The sequence below is a fragment of the Castor canadensis genome, chromosome 11, assembly GCF_047511655.1.
Source record: "Castor canadensis chromosome 11, mCasCan1.hap1v2, whole genome shotgun sequence".
In the NCBI taxonomy this organism is placed as follows: Eukaryota; Metazoa; Chordata; class Mammalia; order Rodentia; family Castoridae; genus Castor; species Castor canadensis.
The window spans coordinates 51,701,063-51,714,283 of NC_133396.1; the positions used below are offsets into that span (position 1 = coordinate 51,701,063).

The window sequence follows — 13,221 nt, forward strand, 5'->3', positions numbered from 1 at the left end:
CAACAACAAAAAACACAAACAAAAGGAAAAATTCTGCTCCAGAATGCAGTGTTACTTTGCAGATGTGCAGAACACACATGATCATTAAGAAACAGAGCTGGCTGGTAGTACTTTAGTCAAGGTCCTTTTGGTTGTATTAATAAAAACTTACTTAAGGCTTATTTTTAAAAATCAAGATTCAGGCTGGGCATGGTGGTATATGCTTATAATCCCAGCTACTTGGGAGGTGAAGATTGAGGTTTGAGGCCAGCCCTGGGCAAAAACTCAGTGAGACCCTATCTTAATCAATAAACTGGGAATGGTGGTACACACCTGTCATTCTAGCTATGCAAGAGGTGTTGGTAGGAAGATTGTGGTTCAAGGCTAGTTCCAGACAAAAAAACAGGACCTATCTGAAAAATAACTGAAGCAAAAAAGATCTGGCAGAATGGCTCAACTAGTACACTGTGCCTGCCTAGCAAGCACAAGGCCTTGAGTTCAAACCCCAGTACTGCCAAAAAACAAACAAAAAACCCACTCAAGATTCATTTTAAGCATACCTGAGGAATGAATAGAGTCCAAGCAAGGACGCAGGCCTGGATGATGCAAAAACCAAGGAAGTCCTCAGGGCTGCTAAGGGAGCTGCTTTCGGATGCTTGTCCATGCAGTGCCAGCTCCTGTCTTTGTAAGTGCCTGACCCAAGTTACCATCTAAGCCACTGTCCCAGATGGTACCGCTTTCTCTCATTCATGCAATTCTTTTAAGATAAAGAATTGTTTTTGTCCTGTTTGGATCAGTTCGATCCTGGTCCAATCAACTGATATGCAGGGGGAAAGGGTGAGAGAAAAAAGGTCACTGTGCACAAACATGGCTTTCACTCCTGTGCAGTGTGTGTGTGTGTGTGGAGGTATTTGACTCAGGCAGGTTTCCAAGAATGCCATTAGAGAGGCCAGCTGCTTCATCAGGTGCTTAGCTCTCAGTACTTAAATAAAACAGCAATGAAGTTTACATCATTTTCTATAGTTCAGAATGACCTTTCCAAGTAACTATGAAACGAGTTCTACTGAATATTGGAACACAAATAGAAAAAGTTTAAAAAGTTGTTCCCTGGTTTATTGTTCTTCACTGGATTTGGTTGATATCTGCTTTCTATTTTCATCAAATTTTACAGGAGTGATGAAGACACCTCAAGTTACAAAAGGTACCACTCTCTTACTAATATTTTTACTTTTTAAACAATTTGTGCTGATGTCAATGACACAAGAAGGATGAAGAATATTCAACTAATTCCTTGAACTTATTAAAAAAACCCTGTCAGGGTGTCATATTTTGTCGGCACAATGCACAGAGCCTAGAACAGAGTTAGTGCTCATTGTTAGGTGAATACAATTCAAATTTTAACATAAGTATAGGATCTACTTTAGATCAAATATTACATCTGGTTAATAATTTCAGGCTACACTGCTTTTGTGTCCCATAGCAAGTGGGGCAGAAAGTAGTAACTGAATCTCAAATTTGCTATTCTTCCCTTTGTAAGTTTATAGTTACTGGAATCTCTAGCTCAGACACACAAAATGTACACAAAGAAATGACTAGAAATTATCTTAACCAAAAGCATTAGTTTAAATAGCCTTAAAGTCTTATAGAAATTGTTGCCCCAAAACCTGTGGGAGGCAGTTAGTTACCCCACACCACATTTTATTCTCTGACCTTTATATTGCTTTACTCTTAAAGCTTGGAGCAATGTGAGATGGATAAAAATATTTTGTTAAAAGAGCAAAATAAGTTAATTACAACAGATATACCTAGTAAAAACCTCAGGTCTATGCCTATACTCCAAACACAAGATTAAGTTCAATAGTGGCTCATATTTTGGGGTTTTGTAGAACAAATAGTACTATTAGGAAGGATCAATATATTTCAATAGAAGAGCCATAAATGCCCTGAAAGCAGAAAGTTGACACCATTTTAAATATAATTCATATGTATATATTTAAAATCAAACACAATTAAATAGAATGTGGTTTAAGTACATGAATACTTCAACTTTAGAAGAATAACAGAGGTGGTACATAGTACCAAAAACTCATACACAGCTTTTTTGCTTCTTCTGTTGATGAAACAGTGTGTCTCTATACAATCAATATTGCAATGGAATAAATTCTGTATTCATTCAAGACTTTCTCAAGGACAGAGGTGATCAATAATCATATATTTTTATATATATATATATATATGTATATATATATTTTCACTTTTATTTTTTCAAAGTCTGAGTAAAGCAGTAATCCCTAAGAGAACTTTCTTTCCCTAAAGCAGTCACACACATGGAGGAAGCGCTGGCACCGGATGGCCAATGGAATGTGCTTGCCAACTGATGATGGCTGTGCGGTCCCAAGGCAAAGCTGACTGAGCAGAAGGGCAGTAAGTGAGCCTCTCACTGTCCTGAATACAGGAGGGGACAAGGCCACCAACTGCATACTTCTCACTCACAGTGAAAAATGTGGAGGCAGTCAAGCACAGTTGAGTGCTCCCCTCCCCACTTTACCTTTCAAAAAAAAAAAAAAAAAAAAAACAAGTACAATCTAGGAATAACCATTTTCTTCAAGGTACCACAGGGAAAAACTGGAGTGATCATTACATTATTTCTTTCTTCCCACACAGAATATGTGTGGGAAACAACTGGAGTGCAAAATTCCAGAAACAGGTCCTAATGCTCAAAGTAAACTAAGTTTGCCCTTTTGTTAGCGGGGAGAGACTGGTTTTAAGGATGCTGCATCTCAGGAACAAGTAACGTGAAAATTATATCCTGCCATCAAACAGAAGGTCTGACCGTGACTTGTTAATTTCCTCCTAAATTAATGCCTCTGTGAAGGAAGACTACACAAGGAATCCTCACCCTGCTCCACAGGCCGCTGGCCCTACACTGTCAGTTGGAGCAGCTTGACTCTTGGTGGGGCTGACTCACCTGTGAATTTTAGGAGGACAAAGCAAAGCACCTCTGCCATGTGCCTTATGATGCTGCTAGAGATGGATTCTCGCTACAAGGATTTACGTCAAATACCAGCTGTGCACTTATCTGCCTCACACAGGACGTGCTTCCTGTCTATTCCAGTGGGCAACTCTAAGTGGGTTATTGCCACCAGAAAATTTCCATTTTCTAATAATGTCAACAATTCCACTTTGCATCTCTGTGACTCACTGTGTGAACATTATAGCATCACTTATGTCTACAAGTTACTCTGCATTGTGGTGGAAGTCTAGAATTGTCTCCCATTCTTTTCATGGAAACAACAGTGATCTACCAGTGAAAAGAAATTCAGTGCTCTGTTTTCATTGGCTGTGTTGAAGAATCCAACCAAAGGAAATAAGTTCTCTCACTTTTCAAAAGCGGATTTCCTTATCTCTGGTCTTGAGTCAAAGCTAAAAAAAAAAAAGAGAGAGAGAGAAAGGTTAGGTACATTTCTATAACAAGCGACATACCATTACAGATGAAAGAAGAAGGCAAGCAGCACTTACTCAGTGTTTACTATTTGTCAGAACTTAGGATAGCCAGAGCTGATTATTATCTTGTTAGGTTAAATATTCAAATTATTCTTATTTACATATGAGTAAAAAGAAGCTTGAAGAGGTTGAGAACTTGCTTTTATTTTTCTGTTTTGGCAATGGTTATTAAAATGAAAAACATTCCCACTTTGTAACAGGGTAAATCTACTTCTAGGATTTATTTCATAGTCATGAGAAAGACTAAAGGCATACATACACAAATATTCATTCAAATATTATTATTATTATTACTATTTTTGGCAGTACTGGGGTTTGAACTCAGGGTCTACACCTTGAGCCACTCCACCAGCTGCTTTTTTTGTGTGTGATAAGTTTTTCCAAGATAGGGTCTATTTGCCCTATTTGCCCAGGTTGGCTTCAAATTGTGATTCTCCTGATCTCTGCCTCCTGAGTAGCTGGGATTACGGATGTGAGCCACTGGTACCTGGCTTTGTTTTTTGTGGGACTAGGATTTGAACTCAGGACTTTGAGTTCAAAGCAGGTGCTCTACTGCTTGAGCCACACCTCCAAGTCCATTTTGGTTGGTTAGATTGGAAATAGATAGGCTCTTGCAAACTATTTGCCCTGCTGGCCTTGAACCATGATCCTCTCCATCTCAGCCTCCCAAGTAGCAGGGATTATAGACATTAGTCACCAGCACTGGCAAAATATTGTTTCTAACAGAGAAAAACCTCAAACATCCTAAACAAACATTCACAGGGGATCCATTAAATAATGATGAAACTTTAATATAGAATACCCTATAGTCTTTATGAAGAATAGTATCTCTTAGGCTCCCAAGACCAAGCTCATGAGGCTGAATCCCTCCTTTTTCTCAGAGTACTGGGTAGGAAACACAAATCACGGAAGACATGGTCTGCTATTTGTAAGATGGGACAAACTCATGAAAGAATTCAGTAGTGACATGAGCTGGTTTATGCTGAATGTCCAAGTATACTCTATGGGCAAGTGAAGGGATGGGAGTTCAAAGCAGAGGCATTACCATGGGTTACACAGACTGAATGATCCTGCATGGGCTTAGGACTGTTCACATTTCATAAAGCCATAGAATGAAAATCAAAGGGGATCTTTCCAGGTTTTCTTGTCCAGTATCTCTGATTTACTGATGAGGAAATGAGGCACAGGAGAAGGAAAGTCACTTGCAAAAGGTCACACATATTGCCTAAACCTGGACTCCATCCACAGCACCACTAAAACAAACAAACAAACAGATTCAGCTAGTTCTTCTAGTGTTCCCCCCCACCCTCATATTAATATATTGTTGATCTCTGAGGGCCAGGTAGAACATACACAAGGCCAAGCAAGCTCAAAAAACAAAATATAGCAAAATATATCTGTACATCTTAAAACTGAAAAACACCTGGAAATAAAATCTGAAGAAGCAACTTAGATGAAAAGCCTGAATTTTAAACACGTAAAGCTACAAAATGGTTTGCAAAGAACGTTTCCTTGTTGATCTTTGATAAGCAACATGATGGGGAATCACAGAAGTAACTTCCTTGCACTTCTTACACACCTTAAACTTGCTCTTTACTATTTTAGGTTTGACTGAGCCAAAAGATAAATACAGACAAAAATTACCATCCTTACACAGGAGAGAGGATAGTCTGCAAAAGTGAATAGGGCTTTGGTGTGAATCAGGTCAATGAAAAACTCACAATTAAACTAAGCTCTGTAATGAGTAATGATAGCTCTCAGAGAAAAAGGATGACTAGACAGCTGGCAGGGAAAGGGTGATGCTGGACTTATACTGAACTCAAACCCTCCAGACTACTGAGGGTTATATGGATGTCACTGAACACACATTCCTTGGATTGGGATTGGGGTGTATAGTTCAGTGGCAAGTGGTAAAGCTCTCATCTACCATGTTTGAGACTCTGGGTTTGATCCCTAGCAAAAAAATTTTAAAAAACAAAGGACCTGTAACAAACATACTTTTCCCTGATTCCTAACTTTTTGCTTTCACAATGAATATGAGCAGAAATTCTATCACATTAAATCTCCATGAATCAATTTGAGTTAGGGGAGGTAAAATGTCAAGAACTGAGAACATCTGGCTTAAATAAAAGAGTGTGTGTGGGGTACTAAGAATGCCTTCAACTTTCCAAAGGTGTTTGTGTGGCTCTCATGGATATAACCAGAACCAAATGGTGATACAGAGAAACAGAATATTAGCTTTCAGGAAGTCAGAATTCACTAACAGCTGTTTGACCTCTAAGAAAAGATAGTAGATTGATCACACCCAATCAATTTGTTCCTTTTTAAATGACTTTTTTCAGCATAAACTCACATGTATGGGAAAAAGGGAAGAGGCAACAAAAAATGTCAGAAGCTAGAAACAAATGGATGAGTGATAATGACCTAACAGACTTAAAAATTTCCACCTTAAAACTAAAATGAAGAAAGCAGAGAAGCAATCTGGCTAATGCTACAGAACCCCTCAAAGCCTGGGGAACTGGAGGCATTGGTACCTCTGGTAAAAGGAATGGGGTAGGGGAGTTGAGGGAGCTGGGCAGGGAACGGGGGTGTGTGAAAACCCAAGGACTTTTTAAAAAGCTCAGTTTAGAAGCAATTACAGCTCAGTGATAGCTCTACCAACTAATCAGTCAGTGATTGTCCTTGTCTAAAACTCTAGTAGGAAAATCTGAGATCTCTTCTCTGAACACAATAAAACACAGTATCTCTGGGCTAAGGAAGAATAGGCATGTCTCAATCAACAATGCTGTGCTGAAAATGAGTCAAGGAGGGGTTTGAACACAATACTGAGCCCTTTCTAGCTTGCCTCTTAGATAACTGGCCACCTGGCTTTTATTTTGTAGGCAGGAGGCTGGTAGAGTTTTCTCTGGGGAATATGGTCCATGAAGAAAGAACTTAAAAAAAAAAATTCTGACATCAGATTCTCCAAGAAATGTCTGCTTAGTTTAACTTTATAAGAAATTACCAAATTGTTCTTTTTTCCAAAGTGTCTGTTACCAATTTTCATACCCAACAGTGATCAAACTATTTCACGTCTTCATCAACACACGATAGTCAGCCTTTTTAATTTTGGTAGTTCTTTTGGGTTTGTGGTGGAGTATCACTGTGCTGTGCCTTTAATTTGCATTTCCCTAATAGCTAATGATGTTGGGAATCTTTGCATGGGAGTATTTGCCATCTGAGTATCTTCTCTGTGCAGTGTTTGTTCACATCTTTTGGCCATTAAAAAAAAAAAATCAAGACTGCCAGTCTTAGGAATTCAAGGATTGTTTAAATATTCTGGTTGCAAGTCCCTTATTGGAAAGGTGTTTTGCAAATACTTTCTCCCAATCTGTGACTTGTACTTCTATTTTTTTTTTTTTTTAAATAAAATCTGGTCAAAGAACAGAGGTTTCATTTTTAATGAAGTCTATTTATCATTTTTCCCCTATTTTATGGTTCATGCTTTGTGTAATCTAAGAAATCTTTACCTAAGCCAAGATCATAAAGATTTTCTATTATGAGTTTTATAGTTTGACCTCGTTAAGCCTAAAATCCACTTCCTGTTAAGTTTGTATATCATGTAATAGCCAAGGTTCATTTTTTCATTGATTTCTTTTTGGACTTACAGGTTACTAAGAAGTGTTTGATTTCTAAATATTTGGGGGATTATCACATTATCTTTCTTAATTTCCAGCTTAATTCTTTTGTGATCAGAGAATACACTGTATGCTTTCAGTCCTTTAAAATGTATTGAGGCTGGGTGCCTGTGATTGATGCTTGTAATCCAAGCTACTTGGGAGGCAGAGAGCAGAAGGATTGGGGTTTGAGGCCAGCTCATCAAATGCATCAAGAGACCTTATCTGTAAATTACCAAACACAAAAAAGGGCTGGCAGAGTGGCTCAAGTGGTAGAGCACCTGCCTAGCAAGTGTGAGGCCCTGAGCTCAAACTCCAGTATGGAGAAAAAAAAAAAAAAAGGCAAAAACCTGAAGCTTGTTCTATGATCAAGAGTATGGTATATTTTGGTAGATGTTTCATGTGTATATAAAAAAATGTATATTGTGTAGTTGCTGGATGCACTGTTTTATAAATGTCACATAGACCAAAATGGTCGACAGTGCTCAAGTCTTCTGTATCACTGCTCTATTCCCCAGACAGGACTGCTGAAATGTCCAACAGTTACGGATCTGTGTATCTCTGTGTGTAGTTCTACCCATTTTTGCTTCATGCATTTTGAAGCTTTCTTAGATATATACACATTTACTGGATGAACATGTGCCTGGTAATACTCGTTATTTTGATGTTTACTCAGCTCTGTACTAATGTAACAATTTCAGCTTACTTTTGATAGTGTCCAGTGTCTGCATGGTATACTGTTTTCATCCTTTTCCTTTAATACTGTCTTACTTTATTATTCAATCTGACAATCTGCTTTTTAACAGACCATTCATATTTAAAGCAATTATTAATATGATCTGGCTTAAATTTATCATCTTGCTATTCATCTCACTGGTTCTTTCTACTTCAATCCCAGACCACTATCTTCTTACTTACGGCCTCCTGGGTGAGTGGGATTATAGTATGCACCACCATACCCAGCTTGTTGCCTGGGCTGGCCTCAAATCATGATACTCCTGTTCTCTACCTCCTAAGGAGCTAAGATTACAGGAGTCTTCCCAAGCTTATTCCCTGATTCAGCATTTTATAGAGTTTAGTTTATTTAATCTCTTTTTTAAAAAACATTTTTATTAGTATATGATAATTATATAGGGGTTTCATTGTGGTATTTGCATATACACATATATCGTATCCTGGTTTGGTTTATCCCCTCCATTACTTTCTCTCTTTCCCTACTCCCCTTCTTAAAGTGACTTCGACAGATTTCAATGTTCCATATTCATACATATGTAGAAAGTACATCAACCACAGTCACCCTTCCCTACTCTCTTCACTTACCCTCCTCCTCCTGCTATTACCTTCTCCTTAACATGACCTATTTTACCATCCTGTCCTTCATTGTTTTAGTGTCTATTCACTGTTCAGTGGGGGTCTGCCTTGGCATTTTACCTGTAAATATATTTTACTTAATCAATCTAACCGCCCCCCACACTCTTCTTCCCTAACCTTTTCCTCTTACCCTGTATTGTTCTAGTTTCCAGTGTGTTTCACCCACAGACGTGAAGTATTCCAGTACTGACTTGCTATCATTCTTTTCCTCCTCCCTTAGTCTCCTCTAACAGTTCCATGTTTTGCATATATGTATGTTTGGTTTTTAATCTTTCACTATTGGCCTAATAATTGTATCTCTCTTTGTAGTGTTTGCTCTTAAGGTTTGGAATCTACACCTTTAATTTATCACATTATATCAAGTAACATCATATCACTTCACATTTAGAGTAAGAATCAAGCTGGTGAAGTGGCTCAAGTGGTAGAGCACCTGTTTAGCAAGTGTGAGGCCCTGAGTCCAAACCCCAGCACTTTCAAAAAAGAAAAGAAAAAAGAAAGATTATTTAGAGTAAGAATCAAAACAGTTCACTTCCATTTCTCCCTTCCTGTCCTTAGTACTAGTCATATAGTTTACTTCTATGTATATTCGAAGTCCCATGACATACTATTTTTCTTTAGCTATATCTTCAATACATCTGAAAATGAGAAAATAATAATTTACATTTACCCATTTATTTGCCACTTCTTTTGTACTGATGAAATTTCCTTTTTTGGTGACACTGGGGTGCCTCAGGATTACTAGGCAGGTGCTCTGCCAGCTCTAGATGAAATTTCTATCTGGCATCATTTCCTCCTTTCTAAAGAACTTTCTTAAGATATTTTTTTAGTTGTAGGATTCTCTCAGAGTTTGAACGATAAAGGCTTTTATTTTAACTTAATTTTAAAAAGAAGTCTTCATTCTTGAGTTTTTCCTTTTGGGTACCCTAAAAATGTTGGCTCAAATTAGGTGTGGGGGACTCATGCCTGTAATTCTAGTTGCGTGGGAGGCTGAGACTGGGAAGACTGCAATTTGAGGCCATGCAGGGTGAATAGTTTTCAAGACCCCATCTCCAAAGTAACCAGAGCAAGCACAAAGCCCTGAGATTAAACCCCAGTCTCATCAAAAAATAAACAAAAATTAAAAAATTAAAAATGTTGGCTCAGCTGTTCTGGCTTGTTTAGATTTTGACAAGAAGACTATCTTTCTTATTTTTATACATAATATAAAAATAAGCTATTTTAGAGATTTTTCTCTATTATTGGTTTCCAGCAATTGATTATGTGCCTTACTCTGTTTCTTCTTTTTGATGGGAGTGGGATTTGAACTCAAAGCTTTGTGCTTGCAAACCAGGCACTCTACCCTTTGTCACACCTCCAGTCCATTTTGCTCTGTTATTTTGGAGATGGGCTCTCTTAAACTATTTGTCCAGGGTGGCCTGGAACTGAGATCCTTCTGATCTTAGCCTCCTAAGTAGCTAGGATTACAGGCATGAGCCACTGGCACCCTGCTTCTTCTTCGTTTTTTTTTTTGTTGTTCAATTTTCATGTTTATTTTGCTTGGGTTTTGATAAGCCTTTTGGATTCTATGGGTTTATAGTTTTCATCAAATTTGGGATTCTTTGATCATTATTTCTTCATGTATTCTTTTCTATACTTCACCTTCTTTAAAGTTTAAATTGTGTGTGTATGTTAGATGGTCTTATCTTCTAACATAGTTTACTAGTGATCTGATTTTTTTCTTATCTCTGTTTCTAGTCTTTTTCTGTTTGAGTTCATTTTGGATAGCTTCCACTACTTTTCACTGATCATTTTTTCTGTGGATTCTAAGTGGCAATTCATCTCATGCAGTATATTTTTCGTTTCTGATCTTATGTATTTTTTATTTCAAGAAATCTGAGTTTGGCCTTTTTAACTATCTTCTGTTTCTCTCACTGTATTCATGTTTATTCTGACAATCTTTAATGAATTTCTACTATTTAAATTAGCTGATTTTAGGGTTGGACTTTGTTTTGGTGTGCAGTTGTTACTTACAGAGCAGTAACTTTTTTTTTTTTAAATAGTACTAGGGATTGAACTCAGGGCCTTGTACTTGGTAGGCAAGTACTCTAGCACTTGAACCACATCACCAGTCCTCAAAAACTTGCTTTTAAACTTGGTTGAGGTGTTTTACTCTAGGGCTAATTTAGCTCTAGTATTAAGACATAATCTACCCAATGCTTTGTGTATTACACTAGTCAAAAGGAATATGAATTACCCTTAGCTCCATATTCCAGGTATCACTCGGGGTATTAACTTTGGGGATTCTTTCCCTGTGCATTTTTATCCCACATATATGCAGAATATATAAACACTAGTCCTTGGTCAACAATTTGAGACCTCCCCAATATCTCTGCAACTCCTTCTGAGTAGTTCCCGCTTTTCTGGTACCCTGTTTTACTACTCTAGCTATATTAGGCTCTCCAAACTTTGTTTTGTGATTACTAGTTTCAGCAAATCTCCTGGTTTCTGTTTGGATTCCCCTCTCTAAACTTTACAAACTGCTTTTAAGCAGCGAATTAAATCACTTCAATGTTACTCTTCTTTCAAGAATTACAGCCCTATATTGCCCATTGTTCAGTGTCTGGAAACAGATATTTAATTTAGTTTTTCATCTTGTAGTTGTTTTATGATGAGAAGGCAATTACTACAGCAGTTAGTATTTCAAAGGCAGATGAAGAAGCACCCTACGTCCTTTTTTATTTTTAAATACCTGAAATGCAATTCTTTTCAGTTTAATGCAGGCTAGGTTAGAACACAAGTCATCCTTACCTTTGTAGATTTCTCTAATGGTTGATCATAGTGTGCCTGCTGCATAACATCACTGACTATCATTTTAGCAATCTTCCAAGCTAGCTCTTCTTGAGCCTAAAAGAAACAATTCAAGTTGTTGATAATGGTTACTCATTAGAAGAATCAGAAGCTTATAATCAGTGCTCCAAACATAACTCTATATGCTTATCATTTGGATAAGACACACTTATGTATGAAAGAATCCAAATGCCCTGCAGCTATGGTATATTAACATGTCATCCACTGCCTTGCAGAGTCAGCTAACTAGGTAGCTAACATCATGACTAATTTCATGTTAGATGTCAAACTATATCTTATCTTTTTCTACTCCTACCTCTCAATGAATTTAACCATTCAAAAAGCAAACTTCTTCTATAAGTAAAATAAACTGACAGAAGAAAAGGAAACATTTCAGCTTTTGTTTCTGCACTGACGACTGATGCCTGGTTGATGGATAGTCCTCAGTAGCCACAGCCTCTGGACAGAAGATACCTGTACTGTCATCTACAGGCAATTGATAGTTGCTAAGAAGGGCCACCCTTTCTTGTTACAACCTAGGAAGCACGATGGGTCATGCTGCTTAAACACAGAAATTAAAGAAAGAGAAAACTTGAAACCTTACGTAGAGAAGAGTAGTAAGTGTACTTTTATACTAAAAGTAGAATTTACCTCATCAGTATTTCCTTGTACCCATTTCTTCATAGCTTGTGAGAACATGGATCCTAGTAAACAAAGATAAAATTGAATGTGGATTTCACGCATAATTTTACATTTAAAATGTTCCTCCTACTTAAAAGTTGTTACTGATAGATATGGGTATTTTTTCTAGTATGATCTCACCTAAAACACTAAGGAATACGTTACTAGTAATAAAAACTGGTTATATTCATTCTATAACAGAGTACTCAACTTGCAAACATTATGGGTTTTTTTTTGTTTTTGATAGGACTGGGGTTTGAACTCAGGGCTTCATGCTTGCAAAACAGACACGCTACTGCTTCAGTCACACCACCAGTCCATTTTTGCTCTGGTTATTTTGGAAATGGGGGTCTCATGAACTGTTTGCCCAGGCTGGCCTCGAACCTTGATCCTCCCTGTCTCAGCCTCTCAAATAGCTAGGATTACAGGCACGAGACATTGGTACCTGGCCAACATCATTGTTTGAAATGCTTTTGAAAGCTATTTCAGAGTTATGGAATTTTCTTCTATTTTCCTCACCTGACAAAAGAAACTTTCATCTAATGTTACATTTGTAGCAAACATTAAAAACAAAACTAAAGATATTAGTCTTCAGTAAGAATCTTAACAACACATCAGAAAACACCAGTTCACTTGTATTTTCAAACCATCCAGATAAGCTCCTGTACAAAAGGGATTCTAGTACAGATTATCCTGCTACAAGCTAGATGCCTGGTCTGCATAAATTAGCTGGGGGAGAGCAGTGTTTTAGACAGCCATGCTCTATCCAAGACACAGTACACCTTAACTTCCTAGGACTCCCAGACTTGTATCTGCCCTCAGATGCTAAGGGACTACCAGGGAAGTGGGCTAACCTCTGTTTCCATGAATGAAATACACAGCTTATCCATTTATTTAATAATTCACTTCCTAGCATTGCCTAAATCAAGCGAATTATTGTTGGCGGATTATTTCTTTTTTCTTTTTTGGCTGTACTGGGGTTTGAACTTAGTGCCTCACGCTTGCTAGGCAGGCACTCTACCACTTGAGCCATTCTGCCAGCCCGGGTAGATTATTTCTTAAGGCAAGGTCCTGATAAATTCACCAACTGACTCTAGCCCTAAGGCCTAGACAGAACATTCTTGAAAAGTACAAAAACTGGGTCCTTTTTCTTTCAATAATTTTTATTATTACTTAGGGTTTGGATACTGGTCTGGTCAAATTT

At 37.6% G+C, this 13,221-nt stretch overlaps 1 protein-coding gene across 2 annotated transcripts in view; it reads right to left on the reverse strand.

Annotated features, from left to right (window-relative positions):
* Positions 1-1,063: 1,063 nt before the first annotated feature.
* Akap10 (A-kinase anchoring protein 10) overlaps positions 1,064-13,221 on the reverse strand; it is a 63,122-nt gene continuing 50,964 nt past the window's right edge. For both annotated transcript variants that reach the window (XM_074046720.1, XM_074046721.1), the window contains 3 exons: positions 11,988-12,040; positions 11,298-11,393; positions 1,064-3,402 (listed from right to left, as the gene is read on the reverse strand). In XM_074046720.1, coding sequence (XP_073902821.1) covers positions 3,397-3,402; positions 11,298-11,393; positions 11,988-12,040 — 155 coding nt within the window. In that variant the 3' untranslated portion in view covers positions 1,064-3,396. The remainder of the gene's footprint in view (positions 3,403-11,297; positions 11,394-11,987; positions 12,041-13,221) is intronic.